Here is a 22,495-nt window from a genome sequence, read left to right as displayed (position 1 = left end):
CAGGGGCTTAAAGCCCAAGGGCACTGAGCCCAAGGTCACAGCCTTGAGCAAGGGTTCACTGACTTGGCTGAAGCTCCCCCCCTCCCACCCCTGCTTACAGTTATTCAGACAAGATACTACAAGACATTCAGCCACACAGATTACACAGTCATACACATTTACATGACCACCCACCGTCAAATGTCACAGGCGTCGTTAGTCCCACCTGTATACAGATACACACAGTCACTCAGGCACAATGACACACACAGATGCACAGAATCACATAGCACAAGGAATCACACCAAGTCACACAGTCACAAGTAGATACACGTGCTTCCTGGAAAAGACTGGAAGACAGGTTGAGCTGAGATGGCCCACCAGAGCCCAGCTCCTCCTTACACACACAGCACCCAATTAGAGGAGACCTCGAGGTCTGGATTTATTTTTTTCCTGCCTCAGTTTCCTCGTTTATTTAGGTTTTATTTATTCATTTTTAGAGAGAGGGAGAGAGAAAGGGAGAGAGAAGTGGGGAGGATCAGGAAGCATCAACTCCCATACATATGGGACTAGGCAAGCTCAGGGTTTCGAACTGGCAACCTCAGCATTCCAGGTCGATTCTTTATTCACTGCGCCACCACGAGTCAGGCAGTTTCCTCGTTTAACTCTGCAATCCCTTCGCGCACGCCTCCTGCAACTGACCAACCAAGAGTGGGCCGAGCCCCCTCCTAGGACCATTCAGAACAGGAATACAGGCACTCCCTTCCGTGTTCTGCTCCTTAAAGGGGCTTACGTTCCTTGGCCTAAGTCCACCCGCAAGCCTGCCATTGCCCTTTTAAAATGCAGAACCGTAAAGGAGCCGTCTCAGAACGAACCAATGAGAAGCCCCATTCAACCTCCGCTCCTCCCACCACAGCCCGAGGTCAAAGACTTGATCAGTTGCTTGGTGGCCAGTTCTTGGAGCAGGAAGGCTCCTAGTACGGACTGGTGAGAGTGGCGAGGGGCAGAAAGGGCCATTGAGCGTGCGGGTAGCAGTCGCTCCGCTCTGACATTCCCGTTCCTCCAGGTCGGCTGTGGTTGCTGCGCTCGCCCGCTGCCCACATGGCCCTAAGAGGCTTCTCCGCGGGGATGCTGAGCCGGGGACCCCTCCTGCGCTTCCTGCGCGCGTGGGGCTCGGCGACGGCGCCGACCGGTCAGTGCCGGGGCAGGGCGGGGTGGGGAGGGAGGAACTGAACACTCGGGGACTTTTCCGGGGTGGTTTTCTTGTCCTGTGTTTGAAGAGAAGGGCGGGAAGACACAGAACCCATCGGCCAAATGTAAGGACCCCTTGTAGCGCATGCGTCTGGAGTCTCTTGTCCTACTGTCTGTCTGCCCCAAGTGGGCTTTGTCCCAGAGTCCGAGGGCTGCTCGGGCAGGGAGGCAGGACCGTGGCTAGGGTCGGAGGCTCTGGTGACTTTGCCAAGTAAGACCCCTTTGCCAGTGTTGTTTGCAGCCTACATCCAACCTCGAGCCAGATGGGGGTGGAGGATTCTAGGAGAGGAGGGGAGCTGAGGAAGGTGTGAGTTGGGCTGAGTTGAAGTCCTTCCTATCCTAGCCTCGCGTCCTGAGTTTGACTGGAGGGACCCGCTGGTGCTGGAGGAGCAGTTAACGTCTGATGAAATCCTCATCAGGGACACTTTTCGTACTTACTGCCAGGAGCAGCTTATGCCCCGCATCTTGCTGGCCAATCGCAATGAAGGTGTCCTGGCGGAATAGTGGGCACCCACTACTATACATACCACCTTTGCACCTTTGCCTGCTCTAACCAGGGCTCTGGGTATCCCTGTCCCTGGGGTGGGTGCTCCACTGGGCTAGGATTAAGCCTAAACTTGGGCATCTGTCCCTTTGCAGTTTTTCACCGGGAGATCATCTCAGAGATGGGGGAACTTGGTGTGCTTGGCCCCACTATCAAAGGTAGGGACAAGTTTCTCTCCACATTCTGCTGCTCTAGCACTGTGCTGGAAAGCCCTTTCTTTTCTCTGAACTTGGGTTCCCAGTGTTTTGTTGTTGTTGTTGTTGTTTTTTACAGAGACAGAGAGAGAGTCAGAGAGAGGGATAGATAGGGACAGACAGACAGGAACAGAGAGAGATGAGAAGCATCAATCATTAGTTTTTCCTTGCGACACCTTAGTTGTTCATTGATTGCTTTCTCATATGTGCCTTGACTGTGGGCCTTCAGCAGACCAAGTGACCCCTTGCTCGAGCCAGCGACCTTGGGTCCAAGCTGATGAGCTTTGCTCAAACCAGATGAGCCCCATGCTCAAGCTGGCGACCTCAGGGCTCGAACCTGGGTCTTCCATATCCTACTCCGACGCTCTATCCACTGCGCCACCGCCTGGTCAGGCTAGGTTCCCAGTCTTAAAGTGAGGCTGTTATTCCTCTGTCCAACTGTAGGGATGAAATGAATAAACCCTCAAGCAAGGGCCAGCTTGGTGCCCCCTCCTTGGGAACCCCTATATATCTCTGTCTCTTGGACCTCAGGAGTCACTGGTTCCAGCAGGGCAGGTTTTGTCCTCCATTGCCCTATCTCTCCTCCACCAGGGTATGGCTGTGCTGGAGTCTCATCTGTGGCTTATGGGCTCCTGGCCCGGGAGCTAGAGCGGGTGGACAGTGGCTACAGGTCAGTGATGAGTGTCCAGTCTTCCCTTGTCATGCACCCCATCTACGCATATGGCAGCAAGCAGCAGCAGCAGAAGTACCTGCCCCGGCTAGGTGAGTGGCTGCCCATGGAGCCTGGTAGAGGATAGTCTTAGTGGCCTTGAACTCAGAGTGGGGCTGCTCCTGAGCCTACCATCTGTCTCCACTTCAAGAATAGCACCAGTGGCTACCTGGATCCCCTGTCAGAGCCTGGACTTCATCCCCACATCTGATCCTGACCATCCCCTCCTAGCTCTCTTTTGACTCTTTCCAGCCCTTTCTCTCCATCATCATCTCCCTATCTCTTTCTTGATTTTTTTTCTGTCTCCCACATTACAGTCCAGAATTTAGTCTTAACTTCCTAATTGGGTTCAAGAGTCCTCCTATAAGCAGGCCTCTGGTAACCTTTCTTTTATATATATATTTTTAATTTTTTTCCAAGTGAGAGGAGGGGAGATAGGGAGACAGACTCCCACATGTGCCCCAACAACCAGGATCTACCCAGTGACCCCCAACCGGGGCTGATGCTCTGCCCATCTGGAGCCATGCTTCTAACTGAGCAATTTTTAGTGCCTGAGGCATCCTCAGCACCTGGGGCTGATATGCTCAAACCGATCGAGCCATGGCTGCAAGAGGGGGAGAGAGAGAGGAAAAAAAAAGAAGGGGGGGAGGGTATAGAAGCAGACGGTCACTTTTCCTGGGTGCCCTGACCAGGAACCAAACCCAGGACATCCACACACCAGGCCCATGCTCTACCACTGAGCCAACCAGCCAGAGCTGGTGACCTTTCAACCTCATCTGTGGTCACTCTCTTGACTGCTCAGCCGTAGTTAGACTCAGCTACTTGGAATTCTCTAAATGTACCACTGGGCCTTTGCACATCATTTTCCCACTGCTGGGACTGCTATTCCTCACACTTCCTCCTGCTTAGCTTTCACTGCCCTTCAAGACAATTTAAGTGACTACTTCCTGACTCCTGTGGGGCATCCTCCCCATCATGGCATTGTGACTATGTTAGGGAATGGAGGGGGACCTGTCCCTTCACCACCTTGAAGTGCTGTGAGGGCAGGACCAGATCTGTGTTAGGCTGGCTTAGTAGAGAGGGTGATACTTTTAAGGGTATAAATGAGGGACAGGCAGCTTTATGACCCTGTCTCATATCTACAGCTAAAGGGGAGATCCTGGGCTGCTTTGGGCTTACAGAGCCCAACCATGGGAGTGACCCTGGCAGCATGGAGACTAGAGCCTGCCATAACCCATCCAGCAGGAGCTACATCCTCAATGGGGCCAAGACCTGGTGAGGGGCCTGGGTCCCTCAGGTGGGTGGGCAGGGGCAGAGGGGTGGTAGCCAGACCCTCACTGCCTGTCCCACCCCCAGGATCACCAACTCGCCTGAGGCTGACCTATTTGTAGTGTGGGCTCGGTGCGAAGATAATTGTATTCGGGGCTTCCTGCTGGAGAAGGGGATGCGGGGCCTCTCAGCCCCCAAAATCGAGGGCAAGTTCTCTCTGCGGGCCTCAGCAACAGGCATGATTGTCATGGATGGTGTGGAGGTACCAGAGGAGAATGTGCTGCCCAATGCCTCTGGGCTGGCGGTGAGCATAAGTCACCTTGGGAACTGGTGTTGGGTCACATACTGATTCACCTTTCTTGGGTGGGTCTTGCTGGGGAACCATCTGGGGACCAGGCAGACACAATCCCTGTGCACTGTCCCTTTCAGGTGACTATCTCCCTCATATTGGCTCTTCCCAGGACACGTACGGGCCTGGACCAGCTTAATCCTTTGGCACATATGTATCTTCCTCTCTCCTAATGTCAACCCTTAGGATCTGAGCAGCCAATTCTGGGCTGGGTAGCTGTGTGCAAACCAAGAGTGAGCAGGCCCTGAGCAAGGCCTGCTGTGCATAAGCTTTGGTGCCTAGGCAATGTGTGATTTAAATGGCCTCCTTGAGTTCCCCCATTTACATTTACACTAACTTCATGTCTGGGTATGTATGGTGGGGCTGTCCCCATATTTCAGAGTTGGTTCTCCACAGACCCTCTCAGCTTCTTCTGGATGGGGCTAAGATCCCCTCTTAATCCTATAGGGTCCTTTTGGCTGCCTAAACAATGCTCGGTATGGCATCGCCTGGGGTGCACTTGGAGCTGCTGAGTTCTGTTTGCACACAGCCCGACAGTACACCCTGGACAGGTAAGTGGGGGCTGCCCTGAGAGCTCCTGGGGACATGGTGGGGCTCAGGTTCCATCGTTTACCGTACTGGTGACTCCCCAGCCCCGCCCACCAGACCTAAGCTCCGTGCTCTGTGAAATGGCCAGAGAAGTCCTTCTGAGCAGCGACAGAGTCAACAACAGGGCCAGGGCAAGTGAAGTAGGGGCTAAGGCAGCCTGGAAAGGCTTCCTGGACCAGTGGGACCCTGGGACAGGACTGGGGATTGGGCTCCTCTTTTTAACTTACCCTGATCTTGCCTGCCTAGGATCCAGTTTGGTGTCCCACTAGCCAGGAACCAGCTGATTCAGAAGAAGCTGGCTGACATGCTCACTGAGATTACGCTGGGCCTTCATGCCTGCCTGCAACTTGGCCGCTTGAAGGATCAAGACAAGTAGGGGCTGCTTGTAGGGGGAGGCAGAGGGGAACAGCTGTGGCAGAAGGACCCTGTGCTTCTCCTGGGCATGGTGGTTTCTGGCTTGAGAAAGGTCCTTCCTGCCTGGTGGCCCTTGGGGTCTCTCACTTGGCCTTGATGGGCCAGGACCCACCACTCTTGTCCCTCATTGGGAGCTTGGTATCTGCTGCTTTGACTGTAGTGTGGGGAATTCTCCCCTGGCTGGTTTGCCTAGGGTATAGGGGTGCCTGGAGCAGGGTCAGTTCTTTGTAATCAACACGTTACACATCTGTGCTACTCCCAGGGCCACCCCAGAAATGGTCTCCCTGCTGAAGAGGAATAACTGTGGGAAGGCTCTGGACATTGCCCGCCAGGCCCGAGACATGCTCGGGGGGAATGGGATTTCTGATGAGTATCACGTGATCCGGCATGTCATGAACCTGGAGTCGGTGAACACCTATGAAGGTGGGGGCTGGATCCTTCAGGGAATGGGGATGGTTACAGTGGCCTGTCTGGGGAAGAGGGGCAGGGAGGAGAGGTGGGGAGAGCAGATCTGACCGAGTCCTACTCCCAGCTGTCACCACTGGCAGCATCACCTGAGGCAAGCCCTACCCTATATCCCTCATCTGAAGTGGCTCACACTGGGACCTAGGAGCTGAGGTGCTCTTTGGGCTTTCCTTCATGATGTTTAGAGGAGGTGTGTTCCCAAGCTTGCTGATGGCTTCCTCAGGCAGCCCCAGATTGGGGGCAAGATGCCCAGTGAGCCAGTGATTTAGAGGAGTGAGAGTATACACAGGTTACTCCATGTTATGTGAAAAAAGAAAAAAATAACCATTTTCAGACTGTGGTGTTTGCAGCTGGCAACTGGTTGTAACTCAAATGGGGCCCAGAACCCATTGCCTTACAGGAAGGCAGATGTGGAAAAGTGAGACTGAGATCTTTGAGGTATAGGAGCTCTCTGGGAAGAGACAGTGAAATAGCTTCAGTGTGCTATTCTGGATGGGACATTCCATATACTGCAAGATGGGGGGGGCGGTCCTACAGGTGTGGGAGTGACCCCAAGGGTAAGAAGAGGAGACCTTCAGGTGGTTTTATGAAGGGGAAGGAAGGAGTCAGGTGTGCCCCTAAGGAAGAAAACAATTATTTTTCTCCACATAAGGGAGGTGGTAATCTCTGCCTTCTGTCCGTGGAAGCTGAGGAAGAGCAAATGGGAGCACTGAGGCATGTGAAGTGTTACCCAGACTCAGGGGTGTGGGGTGTGGATGGCAGCTCTGGGACAGGTAGCTCAGCTGGGCAAGCCATTGAGTAATGTTTGCTTCTCCATCCCTCCTGAGGATGAGAAAGGACCAGATGTGTTTCCAGAGCCCATCAGAACTCTCCACCTCTGGGAAGGAAGCATGGCTGGATTGAAAAATCAAATGTTTAATTAACAGTGCAGGGCTGGGGTGGGGTAAATTTGCCACATGTTGGGGACACCAAAGCTGGACCCGTGATGGTGGCTGGACTTGCTGCCTTTGGGTATGGCACAAGTCTTTTTGTTTGCTAATTTTGTTTGTTTTTGCCAAGATGCATTACAGAACTGTGAAAAAACAATTTTCTCGGTGTGGCCAGAACAGTGGCCTCTAAGCCTTCTCTTGATGGCTGTCACTAAGAGGTGACTCTCTCAGAAGCTGTCAGCATTCGCCATCTTAATGGGTTTGTTCTTCCAAAGTAGTAGCCTAGGGAAGGGACATGAAGATTGTCTTTAAAGGAAAGTTACGAGCCATTAAGACTTCAAACCGTTTGTATTTATCTTGTTCAGGAACTCACGACATTCATGCTCTGATCCTCGGAAGGGCTATCACAGGGATCCAAGCATTCATGGCCAGCAAGTGAACACACTTCACCCTGGAGCCTGGATGGTCCTGAACCCCTTCTCAGGGAGCCACTGTGCTCTGAGCTTACTCAGGGAGGTGGCAAATGGAGCCAATTTTTATGGTGGGAGGTGAGACATTGTGATTTTTTAATTTCAAAAATTTCCTTTTGAAGTCACTCAAATGTGCTCCTTAAAAAGATGGGACTCTCTGTACCAAGTTTCTCAATCCACTTTTAACCATGAATGGGAATGGATTCCACTTACCTTGGAACAGAAGCTTCTCTTGTTGGAGAGCAGGGATAGAAAAGAGAGTGACAAAGAAGCAACCTCTGTGATACCTGACTTGGTGTCTGACCCAGAATATCCCCCACCCCTCAACTTCCCAGTGTGTCCTCTGACCCATCAAGGGATAAGTGCCTTGTGCTGGCGTTAGGGCAAAATGAGGGTGAGAAAGAGAATAATAAAGAGTCTGCCTGTCTGACCCTCACTGTTGGACCACATTTACTTGTAACCACCTCGGTAGTCCTTTCAGTCACAGAGAAAACAAACATGTGGGGGTTGGGAGGTGCTCCCCCCAGAGATCTGGCCCATTCTGTGCCTGGCTCTGCTGTAATAAGTAAACCTGGTTAGGTACTGCCCAGAGCTCAGGGCTATGGGAAGATGGGACTTTGTCCTTTCTGTCACCACAGAGCTGAACACATAGCAATGAGAAATAATGAGCTGGCTTCTCAGCTCCAAAACACGGTGTTACAGGAGATCATGGAGCCACAAACAAAATGGCTGGGGCACTCAGGGCTTTCCCTATGGGGAGCTAACGTCCTTGGTTTCTGTTGACATTTATTTTCATCTTAGCCGCTACAACTCTCCTCAGGCAGTGCCCCTGCGTGGGTTTAGTCATACCTCTGGCTGGACACACAGGTCTTTGTACACAGTCTCCACAGTGTGGCACACTTGTTTGAGCTCTGTTTCCAAATGGCTGATCTTGACCATTTTCTGGGTGAACTCTTGGAGTTTTTCCTGAATGATCTTGTTGTGGTGATTATAAAGCTGATACATCCTCTCCTCTAGCTTCTCTGTCAGGTCCGAAACCTTTTAAGCAGTTAAGACATGTTCTTGGAAAATCAAACCAGAGACATCACAAGACATGTGTTTTAAGTAGCTCCCTAAGATTTCTGCAGTTTATCATTAAAAATGGTAAAAACAAGGCCTGACCTGCAGTGGCACAATGGGTAAAGCGTTGACCTGGAATGCTGAGGTCGCCTTTTTGGGGCCCCAGCCTTGCCTAGTGAAGGTACATATGGGAGTTGATGCTTTCTGCTCCTCTCCCCCTTCTCTTTCTCTGTCTCCTCTCTCTAAAATGAATAAAATCTTTTTTTTTAATTTTATTTAATTATTCATTTTAGAGAGGAGAGAGAGTTAGAGTGGAAGAGAGAGAGAGAGAGAGAGAGAGAGAGAGAGAGAGAGAGAAAGGGGGGAGGAGCAGGAAGCATCAACTCCCATATATGCCTTGACCAGGCAAGCCCAGGGTTTTGAACCGGTGACCTCAGCATTCCAGGTCAACGCTTTATCCACTGCGCCACCACAGGTCAGGCAAATGAATAAAATCTTAAAAACAACAACAAACTTAAAAATGGTAAAAACAATGCCAGTGACTGGGACCGAAATTGCCTCTATTAAAAAATTTTTAGGCCCTGGCCGGTTGGCTCAGTGGTAGAGCGTTGGCCTGGCGCGCAGGGGACCCGGGTGCGATTCCTGGCCAGGGCACATAGGAGAGGCGCCCATTTGCTTCTCCACCCCCCCCCCCTTCCTCTCTGTCTCTCTCTTCCCCTCCCGCAGCCAAGGCTCCATTGGAGCAAAGATGGCCGGGGCACTGGGGATGGCTCCTTGGCCTCTGCCCCAGGCGCTAAAGTGGCTCTGGTCGCGGCAGAGTGACGCCCCCGGAGGGGCAGAGCGTCGCCCCCTGGTGGGCAGAGCGTCGCCCCTGGTGGGCGTGCCGGGTGGATCCCGGTCGGGCGCATGCGGGAGTCTGACTGTCTGTCTCTCCCGTTTCCAGCTTCAGAAAAATACAAAAAAAATTTTTTTTAAAGCAAGATTGCAAAATTATGTGTACAGCATGGGCTCCACCAGGTTAGGAAGTAAGTACATAATAGAGACTAGAAGAAAACTCACAACAAAAGTAGCCTCTGGGTGGTGAGAACATAGGAACGTTTTTATATTTTTTTCTGCTGTTACACTTAACTTAGTTTTCTTTCTATGCCCTGTTTACTGGTAGGGATGGGAGGGGCAAAAAAGAAAAAAAAGAGGGGGAAAAGTCAGCCTGTTATCAAGAGATGGCCCACTCATGGGATCCGTAGTACATTCTGAAGCAGCATCAGGATGAGCCTAGCCAGTTTGCTCAATGGGTAGAGCGTCAGCCTGGCTTATAGACATTCTGGGTTCGATCCCTAGTCAGGACACATAAGAGAAGTGACTATCTGCTTCTCCCCCAACCCTTTTCTCTCTCTTCCCCTCTCACAGCCAGTGGCTCAATTAGCTCTAGTGTCTCCCGGGGCGCTGAGGATAGCTCAGTTGGTCTGAGTGTCCACCCAGAGGGGTTGCGGGGTTGGGGCATAGGCGGGGGTCTCACTATTTTCCCTCCTCTCAAGAAAAGAAAATATCAAGGACAATCATTAACATCAGACCTTTACCATAACATCAGGCTTTGTTGGACGCAAGCCCCAGGAATGTCAAGGGTCCCCCCTCCCACCACAACCATTTGATTTCTAGAGGACAAATGGCTGTGTTAATGCAGGCTCTGCCTCAACTCCCTACTCCTCATAGCCGTTAGTCCTGGTGTGTAATAAGGGGGCTGGGCTGTGGGTACAGATGGACCTTGGTCCCTCATTCTGGCTCTCTTATTCAGGCAAATTATTATTTTTTAACTGCTTCAATTTAATTAACTGTAATTTGTCTATTCAGATTCAGTTTTAGAAGATTATATGTTTCTAGGAATGTATCCATTTCATCTAGATTGTACTAATTGTTACATATAGTCAGTTATAATATTTTTGACAATTTTTTGTACTTTTTTTTTTTTTCAGAGACAGAGAGAGAGTCAGAGAGAGGGAAAGATAGGGACAGACAGACAGGAACGGAGAGAGATGGGAAGCATCAATCATTAGTTTTTCGTTGTCAACACCTTAGTTGTTCATTGATTGCTTTCTCATATGTGCCTTGACCACGGGCCTTCAGCAGACCGAGTAACCCCTTGCTCAAGCCAGCGACCTTGGGTCCAAGCTGGTGAGTTTTGCTCAAACCAGATGAGCCCGCACTCAAGCTGGCGAGCTCGGGGTCTCGAACCTGGGTCCTCCGCATCCCAGTCCAACGCTCTATCCACTGCGCCACCGTCTGATCAGGCGCAAATTATTTCTAAACCTTACTTTTACTGTCTATAAAATAAGTCCATTCTTTGTAGGACTCTTGGGAGAGTGAAATGAGGTATTATATGCAAATTACATGGCACCATGCTGGGAACATAACATGCTCAGCAGTGATTCATGGCCTTCCTTCATCTTTTTATTTTTTTTTAATTTTTTAATTCATTTTAGAGAAGAGAGACAGAGAGAGAGAGAGAGAGAAAGGAGGGAGGAGCAGGAAGTATCAACTCCCATGTGCCTTGACCTGGTAAGCCCAGGGTTTTGAACTGGCGACTTCAGCGTTCCAGGCCGACGCTTTATCCACTGCACTACCACAAGTCAGGCCCCTTTACCTTTTACATAAGGACTTTTCCCCACCCTACCCCCTGGGCTTTGCAGTGTGTGGGGAAGCCTGTCACCTTGATCTTGAGGCTGTCCCTGAAGTTGGTCATGAGGGCATGGTCCTTCTGTCTGCTCTCATTGATGTTTTCAATCAGCTCCTGGGCCCTCTTCTTTAGGATCTCGATGCTTGAGTCCAAAGAGGAAAAGTAGGGTCCTGACTTCCCTTCCAGCATCATCTCCTGGCGATTGGCACTGGACGTGGCGATAGAGGGGCTAGAAACCTGACTTCTGAAAGTACAGGAAACTGAAGTCAGCATCAAATTCTCCCCAGAGTGGCTGATCAGAGTGGCTGGTATTCCATCGGAAGAATACCAGTGCTATGTGTTTCCCGTGGGTGCCACTTGGTTATTTCATGCACACTCCTGCCTTGAGAAGCAGGGGTAGCAACCCCATTTTATAACTGAGAAAACAGATCTAGAGGCACACACAAAATCCTCGGAATTTTCAGAACAAGGAAATTGCCCAACTCTGAAGCACATAGTGATTTTATGACATCAACTTGCTGCTTTGAAATAAATATCAATAATTCTATTTATAAACAATAGAGGTGCTTTCTTAGATGGATCTTCCTGTCACCAGCCTGCTGCATCCCTTTCTTAACTTTTTTTTTTTTTTTGTATTTTTTTTTTTTCCTGAAGCTGGAAACGGGGAGAGACAGTCAGACAGGCTCCCGCATGCGCCCGACCGGGATCCACCCGGCACGCCCACCAGGGGCGATGCTCTGCCCCTCCGGGGAGTCGCTCTGCCAAGACCAGAGCCACTCTAGCGCCTAGGGCAGAGGCCAAGGAGCCATCCCCAGTGCCTGGGCCATCTTTGCTCCAATGGAGCCTTGGCTGCGGGAGGGGAAGAGAGAGACAGAGAGAAGGAGGGGAGGGGGGTGGAGAAGCAAATGGGCACTTCTCCTATGTGCCCTGGCCAGGAATCGAACCCGGGTCCCCCGCACGCCAGGCCGACGCTCTACCACTGAGCCAACCGGCCAGGGCCCTTTCTTAACTTTTGAGGGTGGTCTGTAGTCTACAGTCCACCTGAGGTCCAGTATATCTGCACGACTCTACTCCCACCAATGAAGCAGCCCGTCAAGAGTTAATTATGTTGGGTTCAGTTCCCTATCAGGGCACATGGAAGAATCAACCAATGAATGCATAAATAAGTGGAATAACAAATCGATGTTTTTCTCTCTCCCTCTCTAAAATCAATCAAAAAAGACTGAACAGGTGATGATGCAGTGGCTAAAGCTTGAGCCTGGGATGCTGAGGACCCAGATTCGAAACCCTGAGGTCACCAGCTTGAGCACGGGCTCTTTTGGCTTGAGCGCGGATTCACCAGCTTGAGCGCAGGGTTGCTGACTTGTGTGTGGGATCATAAACATGACCCCATGGTCGCTGGCTTGAAGCCCAAGGTCACCAGCTTGAACCCAAGGTTGCTGGCTTGAGCAAAGGATCACTGGCTTGGCTGGAGCACCCCAGGTCATGAAATATATGAGAGAAAATAGTTAATGAACAACTAAGATGCCACAATCAAGAACTGATGTTTCTCATCTCTCTCCCCTCCTGTCTGTCTCTCTGTTTGTCTCTCTCGCTAAAACAATAAATAAATAAAATCAATCAAAAAATAAAATAAAAAGTTGAGCCCTGCCCAGGTAGCTCAGTTAAAGCATTGTCCTAATATGCCAAAGTTGTCCCTGGTCAGGGCACATGCAAATATCAACCAATGAATGCATAAACAACTAGATTACTACAACAAACTGGTGTTTCTCTTTCTCTAAAATAAGTAAGTGTAAAAAAAAAAAAAACGTATGGCTGTCCCTCCTTTAAAAAAAATTAAAAGTTGGTCTGACCAGTGGTGCCACAGTAGATAGAATGGCAACCTGGAGGACCCAGGTTTGAAACCCCAACGTCGCTCGCACAGGCTCATCTGGCTTGAGCCAAAGGTCACTTGAGTAAGGGGTCACTGCCTCAACTGAATCCTCTCAGTCAAGGCATGTATAAGAAGCAATCAAGGAACAACTAAAAAGTGCCCAGCTGTGAGTTGATACTTCTCATCTCTCTCCCTTCCTGTCTGTCTGTCTCTGACTCTCTCTTGCAAAAACAGAAAAAAAAAGCTTTGCTGTAGGACAAAAGTTAAGGAATTTCTGACCTCTGAGCATGCAATTATCACTTTTTTTTTTTTTTTTTTTTTTACAGAGACAGAGAGAGTCAGAGAGAGGGATAGACAGGGATGGAGAGATGAGAAGCATCAATCATCAGCTTTTTTTTCATTGCGTGTTGCAACACCTTAGTTGTTCATTGACTGCTTCCTCACATGTACCCTGACCATGGGGCTACAGCAGACCAAGCAACTCCTTGCTCGAGCCAGCAACCTTGGGCTCAAGCTGGTGAGCTTTCGCTCAAACCAGATGAGCCCGCGCTCAAGCTGGCGACCGGGGGTCTTGAACCAGGGTCCTTCCGCATCCCAGTCCGACGCTCTATCCACTGCGCCACCGCCTGGTCAGGCCAATTATCAGTTTTTAAAGGGGAGGTGAAGCAGAAGGACATGAGTTCAGATCTGTGTGTAACACAATGACATTTTAACATTCAGACTTTTGTGATATCTGGATGCACATAGAGAACCAAGTTCTAAAAGGACAGCCATGCTTTGCACAATAGTGATAAAACTGAGGACATGGGTTCAGAAACACTGCGTTTTTTAACTTTCCTGAGACCTCAAGCACTAACCGCTTTCTGTTTATAAACCCAAAACTCCATCACTTCACCCTAGTTAGTGGCCTCAGCCCCTCTTCCCTTCAATTCTGTGTCATACCCACCCACCGAAACCCTGCCATGGCTTTCTACAACCACATGCTGTCTCTTTTCTCAGACTCAGGAACCTGAGTGACACTAGAGAAAATCATAATCCAATAAATAGGGTTACTACAGAGTCCTGCTCTCCAGCCTCAGGGTGGTCCTCAGGGCCACTGGGCATCCTGTCTGTGCTCTGGTCATTTTTTCTCATCAGCCGTCCCAAACCATTATTTTCCTATCCCTGAACCCATACTTGCCTCCCCTCCCCATGAGCAGATACAGAAACATGCAAGCCAATAACCCCCCCACTGTCCCCCATGAATGTATCCACAATACCCTTCCTCTTTCCAAACTCCCAGCTAGGTGGGCAGGTCAGGTATTCTGGGCTCCTAACCCCATCCCCTGTATCTCACTCTCTTGTTTGACTGCTCCCTTTGGCTGGTCCTCCCTCCCACCCCAGGGCATATCACCTTGCATTGTATTTATTTTTTATTTTATTATTATTATTTTTTTTTTCATTTTTCTGAAGCTGGAAACGGGGAGAGACAGTCAGACAGACTCCCGCATGCGCCCCACCGGGATCCACCTGGCACGCCCACCATGGGGCGACGCTCTGCCCACCAGGGGGCGATGCTCTGCCCATCCTGGGCGTCGCCATGTTGCGACCAGAGCCACTCTAGCGCCTGAGGCAGAGGCCACAGAGCCATCCCCAGCGCCCGGGCCATCTTTGCTCCAATGGAGCCTTGGCTGCGGGAGGGGAAGAGAGAGACAGAAAGGAAAGCGCGGCGGAGGGGTGGAGAAGCAAATGGGCGCTTCTCCTGTGTGCCCTGGCCGGGAATCGAACCCGGGTCCTCCGCACGCTAGGCCGACGCTCTACCGCTGAGCCAACCGGCCAGGGCACCTTGCATTGTATTTATTTATTTTTAGGTGAGAGGAGGGGACATAGTGAGGGAGACTCCCACATGCGCCCAAACCTGATCCACACAGTTACCCCATCTGGGGCCAATCAGATATCGAGCTATTTTTTTTAAATTATTTTTTAAGTTTATTCATTTTTTTTTTAGAGAGGAGAGACGGAGAAAGAAAGAAAGGGGAAGGAACAGGAAGCATTAACTCCCATATGTGCCTTGACCAGGCAAGCCCAGGGTTTCGAACCAGTGATCTCGGCATTTGAAGTTGACATTTTATCCACTGCGCCACCACAGGTCAGGCTATACTGAGCTATTTTTAGTGTCATAAGCTAACATGCTGGAACCAACCAAGCTATCCTCAGTACCCAGGGATATACTCTACTCATCGAGCCACTGGCTGCTGGAGGAGAAGGGGGAGAGGGAGTGGGAGAGAAGCAGATGGTTGCTTCTTCTGTGTGCCCTAACCAGGAATTGAACCCAGGACATCCATATGCTCGGCCAACGCTCTATTCACTGGGCCACCAGCCAGGCCTAATCTTGCATTTTAAAAACATAGCATATGCTGCCTGACCAGGCAGTGGTGCAGTGGATAGAGCATTGGACTGGGATGCGGAAGTCCCAGGTTCGAGACCCCGAGGTCGCCAGCTTGAGCGTGGGGTCATCTGGTTTGAGCAAAAGTTCACCAGCTTGGACCCAAGGTCGCTGGCTCGAGCAAGGGGTTACCCAGTCTGCTGAAGGCCCCCAGTCAAGGCACATATGAGAAAGCAAACAATGAACAACTAAGGTGTCGCAACAAAAAACTAATGGGTGATGCTTCTCATCTCTCTCCGTTCCTGTCTGTCTGTTCCTATCTTTCCCTCTCTCTGACTCTCTCTCTGTCTCTGTAAAAACCAACAACAACAACAACAAAAAAAAAACCACAGCACATGGGCCCTGGCCGGTTGGCTCAGCGGTAGAGCATCGGCCTGGCGTGCGGGGGACCCAGGTTCGATTCCTGGTCAGGGCACATAGGAGAAGCGCCCATTTGCTTCTCCACCCCTCCCCCTCTCTTTCCTCTCTGTCTCTCTCTTCCCCTCCCGCAGCCAAGGCTCCATTGGAGCAAAGATGGCCCGGGCGCTGGGGATGGCTCCTTGGCCTCTGCCCCAGGCGCTAGAGTGGCTCTGGTCCTGGCAGAGCGACTCCCCGGAGGGGCAGAGCATCGCCCCCTGGTGGGCAGAGCTTCGCCCCTGGTGGGCGTGCCGGGTGGATCCCGGTCGGGCGCATGCGGGAGTTTGTCTGACTGTCTCTCCCCGTTTCCAGCTTCAGAAAAAAAATAAATAAAAAGAAAAACAAACAAAAAAACACAGCACATGCCCTAACCAGATACCTCAGCTGGTTAGAACATTGTCCTGAAGCACAGAGGTTGCTAGTTCGATCCCTGGTCAGGGCATATATAGGAATGGATTGATGTTCCTGTAGCTCTCTCCCCCTTCCTCTCCCTCTAAAATCAATAGAATAAACATACACACACACACACACACACACACACCTTCTCCCCTCCAAGATCAAGTCTTTCTCATCCAGTCACCTCCTTCTTTACTCCCCATCACCACCAAGTTTCTAGAGAGAGATGCTGACATGTTCTGAGCACATTTTCTCACCTCCCAGTGCTTCTCAGATCCTGTCATGAAACCCTCTCATTTGCACCTCCTTAATTTCTCTTAAATCTATCATCTCATCATCTAATTGTTTGCAACCCCCACCTATCATTTCTCACCTGGGACCCACCAACCTTAGAACTACAACCCAGCCTGACCAGGCGGTGGCACAGTGGATAGAGCGTTAGACTGGGATGCGGAAGGACCCAGGTTCGAGACCCCAAGGTCGCCAGCTTGAGTGCGGGCTCAACTGGTTTGAGCAAAAGCTCACCAGCTTGGACCCAAGGTTGCTGGCTCGAGCAAGGGGTTACTCGGTCTGCTGAAGGCCCGCGGTCACGGCACAAATGAGAAAGCAATCAATGAACACCTAAGGTGCCACAATGAAGAACTGATGCTTCTTATCTCTCTCCCTTCCTGTCTGTCTGTCCCTATCTGTCCCTCTCTCTGACTTTCTCTCTCTGTCTCTGTCACACACAAAAAAAAGAATCCTGAAATTAAAAGCCCTGGCCTGGCCTAGGGATAGCTCTGTTGGCTAGAGTGTCATCCTGGTACAGCAAAGGTTGCCGGTTTGATCCCTGGTTAGAGCACACACAGAAACAGATTTATGTTTCTGTCTCTCACTCTCACCCACCCCTCTCTCTAAAATCAGTAAGTAAAAATTTTTCTAAAAAAAAACAATTATAGGCCCTGGCCGGTTGGCTCAGCGGTAGAGCATCGGCCTGGCGTGCGGGGGACCCGGGTTCGATTCCCAGCCAGGGCACATAGGAGAGGCACCCATTTGCTTCTCCACCCCCCCCCTCTTTCCTCTCTGTCTCTTTCTCCCCTCCCGCAGCCAAGACTCCATTGGAGCAAAGATGGCTCGGGCGCTGGGGATGGCTCCTTGGCCTCTGCCCCAGGCGCTAGAGTGGCTCTGGTCGGGGCAGAGTCGGGCGTATGCGGGAGTCTGTCTGACTGTCTCTCCCCATTTCCAGCTTCAGAAAAATACAAAAAAAAAAAAAACACAAAACAACTAAAAAAAAAAAAAATTATAAAACCAGGTGCTTCTCTTTGTGTAATTGCTCCTTACTCAGGCTCCAAGGATGAGGCTGGAACTGTTTTTCGTGATGTTTTGCAAATGGTGAAAAAAATCACTTGAATTAAGCTCATTCAGATTTCATTGTGGGACAAAACCCTGCATCAGATGTCTGCAGAGAGCCTCTTGCTTTTTTTTTCAACCTCTCCTTTGGGAATTGACTCTTTTCCATTTCATTTTTCTTAATACTCAGCAGCTGCATATTAATCAGAATGCTAATGAATCAGAGGCTTTCCTGGGCCTGCATTCACCAATTAACTTTAATAAACAAAATGCATAGTGTCCTCTCCACTAGCTTCCCTGGTTCCAGGCCTGCTTCTGTTACCAAACCCTGGACCGAGGCCAGGAAATGGAAGTGAGCCCAACACAGCAGGTCTGGCCGTAGGGTCTACGAGTTGGGGCTGTGAACAAATCACCATGCTCATCTGTTATGGTCTGTCCTAAGGAGCTTCTAATTTGGTTGGGAGGATTAGGACAAAGTTCCCAAGAAGGGCCCAGGCTGGCAGGGGGCCCAGGAACCGCAGAGGAAATGGGTCTGAGAAAAGAGACCATCTGTTCGCTCCAGGTAAAGCTGTGATTGGCGGGCATGTGAGCCAGAGCCGCCCCCTAGTGGGTTGATTCTACCATGGCCTTTAACAGATACACAACTAAACAATCCGCCAGCCACTTATGACCACCATAGGCGGCAGTCCCAGGAGGGGAGGTAACCTAATCAAACACTCAAGAAGGAACACAACAGAATCTCTGGTGCTTAGGCAAAACAAGGTTTTGCTAAAGTATAACCAGTAAGAGGGAAGGTCTGAATCTAACCTGCCGAGCCCCTTCCTCACCTTCTGCTTTTCTCTCTTGGAAGTGTTCATATTTTAATTATGTTGCTGAGCTGCTGGATCTATTAACTGACTTTTGCACTGGTTCTAATCCATCTGTTTTTCCGCCCAACGCTCTTGTAGAAATCCTTGAAGTCTCACAATAATTTGCAATGGTACTGTCTCTCTTTGCCACTTAGATAGGGTCTGAATATGTTATTTGCAGAAGATGTTATCAAACAAACAACTTCAGTCATTTCATTCTTTGTTCTGGTCTCCATAAGACACACACACCTGGAAACCATCCCACCCTGCAGCCTACTTTACAAGTGAGAAATCTGGGAGGTAGAGAGAAGCTGGCTTTAGGCCTGGAGTCCTTAGGACCCTGTCCTGAGCCTGGCCTCTCACCCTGCTGCCAGTGAAAGTCCCACAGCGCCATCACCAGCCCCTGGCCCTCCTAAATGGAAGGTCAAAAAGTTCAACTCTTATCTGTATTCATGTCAGATGCAACCAGGGCAAAATGGACTTGTGCTTTTGCTTCTGTCAATGAAACCAGCACCTTCTGGAAACCACTCCAAGCATAAAGTGGGGAGCCCAATGCTGTGCTGGTAAGCATTTAGCAGCTGGCTCTCTGGGTGGGCAAAGGGGAGAAGAAAGCCCTGATTTATAGTGTTTGATAATTTCCATGGTACAGATTCCCTCTGTAGCCTCTATCTATCTATCTATCTATCTATCTACTCATCTACCCATTTGTCTTTCTTCCTTCCTCCCTCCCTCCCTCCCTCCCTCCTTCCCTCCCTCCCTCCTTCCCTTCCTTCCTTCCTTCCCTCCTTCCTTACTTCTTTCCTTTTTTCCTCCCTCCCTCCCTTCCTTTCTTTGCAGCAAGTAAAGCAAGGATTTACTGGCTATGCAGGAATACACTCAGAAGGGACTGAGTGGGCCACTCACTGAGTGGGCCACTCACTCGAGAGAATGAGTGCCCGGATTAGTTACAGAGTTTAGGATAGTGAAACAAGGAAGGGCCTAGGGTAAAACAAGCAACAGGAGAATGAGCCTAGGCGGGCCTGCTTTGGCTCACTAGAAACCTTATGGGAAAGAAATAAGCCTACACCGGAAAGTCAGAGAAAAGGGGCCTTGGAGACAGGTTCAGTGGGTTAGCTCAGGATGAGCTGCCGCTGCCCATTGCTCCCCTGGTTGCAAGTCTCGCGGTGTTCGTCCTTTCAAGGAGTGGTTTTCAACCTTTTTACACTAGGGAACCAGTGAAAATAGATTATTTGAGGGACCACCAAGGCAGAAATCACTCTGAGCATAAGCGAATGCGACTAAGATCATTGGGTCTATAATCTCCATACATCAGGGTGGTTAACTCTTTCACGGACTGGCATGAAATTTCTGGCAGACTGGTCCTCGGACACGCAGTTGAGAAACACTGCCTTAGAGATTAGGGGAAAAAATAGAGGCAAAGAAAATGTGCTGGGGGGGGGGGGAGAGAAGAGGAGGAGGGGGAGGCATAGGTATGCTCCTGGGAGTGAGAGCACACCTCCATAGCCAATTTCAAGTTACCAATATGCCAGGTTAGGAAGAGATGTGCAGAACTGGCTCTTGTGAGCTGATAAGAACCAGCTCCAGCACCACAGCTTACCAGGACCCCGGTATGCCTGCTGCTAATCACAACATCTGACATGCCAGCCTTCTTGCTGTTTTGTGAACACACAGGCCAGGAAATATCCTGGGCTCATCCCCTTCCTCATGCCTCACTAAGTGACCCTCTTCCCCAGAGCTTCTCTCCATTTGCTCTGCTAGATGCCACCCCTACAGAAGCCTCCTACCTGATCTTCCCACATCCAATCATGCCCCTTCCCACTCATTCTCCACAAAGCACCCAGTGTCTTTTTAAGACAGGAACCTGAGCATGTCTCTTCTCTGACACAGCAATTCCCCTCCTAGATATCTAACTACCCAAGAGAAATGAAAATGTATGTCCATGCCAAAATTTGTACATGGATGTTCATAGCAACATTACTCACAAGAGCCAAAAAGCAGAAACAACTCAAATGTCCATCAACTGATGAATGAATAAATAAATGTGGTAGATCCACAATATGGAATATTATTCAGCCACATAGAGGAATGAAGTTCTGATACATGTTACAACATGAATGAACTCTGAAGACGTTGTGCTCAAACAAGCCAGTCACAATGGACCATATAACTGTATGATTTCATTGATATGAAATGTCTAGCAGAAGTAAATCCAGAAAACAGGAAGTAGAGTAGTAGTTGCCAGGGGCTGGGAAGGATGCAGGGACTGGGGGGTGATGGTTAAGGGGTACAAGATTTCTTTTCAGGGCAATGAAAATATTATACCCTGACCGATGGTGGCATAATGGATAGAGCATTAATCTGGAACAATGAGGTCCCAGATTTGAAACCCTGAGGCTGCTGGCTTGAACATGGGGTCAGTTTGAGCATGAGATCATCGACATGATCCCAAGGTCGCTGGTTGAGCCTAAAGGTCTATGGCTTGAAGCCTAAGGTTGCTGGCTTGAACAAAGGGTCACAGGCTCAGCTGGAGCCCCCCAGTCAAGGCATGTATGAGAAGCAATCAATGAACAACTAAAGTGCCACAACTATGAGGTGATGCATCTCATCTCTCTCCCTTCTTGTCTCTCTCTTGCTAAAAATGATTTTTTTTTTTTTAAGTGACAGGAGGGGAGATAGACAGACTCCTGCATGGGCCCTGACCAGGATCCACCCGGCCACACCTGTCTGGGGCTAATACTTGAATCAACCAAGCTATCCTCAACAGCTGGGGCTGACACTCGAATCATTTGAGCCACTGGCTGCGAAAGGGGAAGAGAGAGAGAAGGGGGAAAGGGAGGGAAGGAGAAGCAGAAAGTTGCTTCTTCTGTGTGCCCTGACTGGAAATCGACCCTGGGATGTCCATATGCCAGGCTGACGCTCTATCCACTGAGCAAACCGGCCAGGGCAAAAAAAAAATTATAAAGATGACTATGGCTCTGTGAATGTACTAAATAAAATAACTGAATTGGCCTGACCAGGCGGTGGTGCAGTGGATGGAGCATCAGCCTGGGGTGCTAAAGACCCAGGTTTGAAACCCCGAGATCGCCAGCTTGAGCATGGGATCACTGACATGACCCCATGGTCACTAGCTTGAGCAAGGGGTCATTGGCTCTGATTGAGCCCTTCCTCCCACCCTATCACTCTCTATTGCCCCCAATAGCATTTGGCACCCACTGACTACTATATATTCGAGATTACAGTCTGTCCCCTCCTCTAGAGAGTGTTAGCTCACTGCTCTGTCCCCAGCACTTTAACACCATGCCAGGCACATGAGAGATGCTCAACCAGTACATGGAACAAATGCGTCCAGAGCAGACACTGGTAGGGTCCTGGGGAAGAAACGGATGAAGAAGGCCCTGTTGGGCCAGGAGCTTCCTCACCTAGCTGGCCCCCGACCAGCTTCCTCTTCGTGGCTCTCTTCCCCCTGCTGCTGCTCCTTGCTCTCCCCCAACGGCTCTGGCTTCTGGTCTTTGCACTCTACGTGGGGCATGTCCACCTGTGAGCAAAGTCAGCACTTGAGAGGCCGAAGGAGGGAGGGTGACAAGGGGTCAGATCCCCTCCTCCCTGCCCTTCAGCCCTGGGCATCTCCCTGCGACATGGTGGGAACCCGCAGAAGAGGACAGGTGGAGCTGGGGCGGGGACCATGAGGTCGGGGAACCCTGCGCCAGGAGGACAGAGGCTGGGAAACTGGAGGGGCGGGGTGAGGGCCTGGGCTCCTAACTGGTATTTGCGTTGGCTCCAGTCCTTCAAGGAAGGAGAAAAAGGAAAGAAACGGGTGCGGTGCGTGGGTGTCTGCGCCACTTGTTACACAGCTCCTGCCACACGCCATGCGTGGAAGTCTGTCTGGCCCCGGCTGTCAGCGCGTCAGTCACACCGTCTATCAGTCAGGGTCTGGTCAGTCAGGAAATCCGGGCCGGGCGAACGAGGGTGACCCCAATGGGAGGAGACAAGTGGCCAGGATCGGGTCCGCCGCAGAAGCCGAGATCGACGCCGTTCGCAACGCGTCCCACCGCCCCCAGGGAAACAAGCGTCACGTACTCCCTGTTGCTCCATTTTTTTCCCGCCTTATCGTCCGCGCCCTCTGCGCACGCGCCGACCTCGCCCCGGCCCAGTCTCGGTTGACCTGAAGAGGCTCGCTACTCTGACCCCAACTTTCTCTGGGAAAGTGCGCACGCAGCGGCGCGGGGCCGACCGTTATGGGCCGTTAGGTGATCTCCAGCTGCGCGCGCAGTGGAAGCAGTCCGGAGGCCGGGCTGGGGGAAGAGGGGAGGTTGTCTCTGCGCGTGCGCGCGCCCGCT

At 50.7% G+C, this 22,495-nt stretch overlaps 2 protein-coding genes across 5 annotated transcripts; one reads left to right on the top strand and one right to left on the bottom strand.

Moving 5' to 3' along the window:
- Positions 1–894: 894 nt before the first annotated feature.
- Positions 895–7,597, top strand: GCDH (glutaryl-CoA dehydrogenase). 2 transcript variants are annotated; one of them, XM_066347836.1, is made up of 11 exons: positions 895–966; positions 1,046–1,171; positions 1,574–1,717; positions 1,870–1,932; positions 2,560–2,730; positions 3,823–3,952; positions 4,034–4,250; positions 4,743–4,846; positions 5,130–5,255; positions 5,560–5,720; positions 7,057–7,597. In XM_066347836.1, the coding sequence occupies exons 2-11, from the start codon at positions 1,081–1,083 to the stop codon at positions 7,128–7,130; spliced, it is 1,281 nt and encodes a 426-aa protein (XP_066203933.1). In that variant the 5' UTR covers positions 895–966; positions 1,046–1,080; the 3' UTR covers positions 7,131–7,597. The 2 variants fall into 2 exon arrangements, with proteins under 2 accessions (XP_066203933.1, XP_066203943.1); XM_066347846.1 differs by lacking the exon at positions 1,574–1,717.
- Positions 6,827–22,462, bottom strand: SYCE2 (synaptonemal complex central element protein 2). 3 transcript variants are annotated; one of them, XM_066347869.1, is made up of 5 exons: positions 22,236–22,462; positions 21,578–21,693; positions 10,925–11,135; positions 8,011–8,199; positions 6,827–6,973 (listed from the first exon to the last, which is right to left on the bottom strand). In XM_066347869.1, exons 1-5 carry the CDS (start codon positions 22,248–22,250, stop codon positions 6,944–6,946), a joined length of 561 nt encoding a protein of 186 aa, XP_066203966.1. In that variant the 5' UTR covers positions 22,251–22,462; the 3' UTR covers positions 6,827–6,943. The 3 variants fall into 3 exon arrangements, with proteins under 3 accessions (XP_066203966.1, XP_066203976.1, XP_066203958.1); XM_066347879.1 differs by lacking the exon at positions 22,236–22,462 and adding an exon at positions 22,072–22,209; XM_066347861.1 differs by lacking the exon at positions 22,236–22,462 and adding an exon at positions 21,919–22,065.
- Positions 22,463–22,495: the final 33 nt, after the last annotated feature.

This window comes from Saccopteryx leptura, chromosome 1, assembly GCF_036850995.1.
Source record: "Saccopteryx leptura isolate mSacLep1 chromosome 1, mSacLep1_pri_phased_curated, whole genome shotgun sequence".
Lineage (NCBI taxonomy): Eukaryota > Metazoa > Chordata > Mammalia > Chiroptera > Emballonuridae > Saccopteryx > Saccopteryx leptura.
The sequence above is the reverse complement of the archived record's forward strand: the minus strand, read 5'-3'. Positions and strand labels throughout refer to the sequence as shown.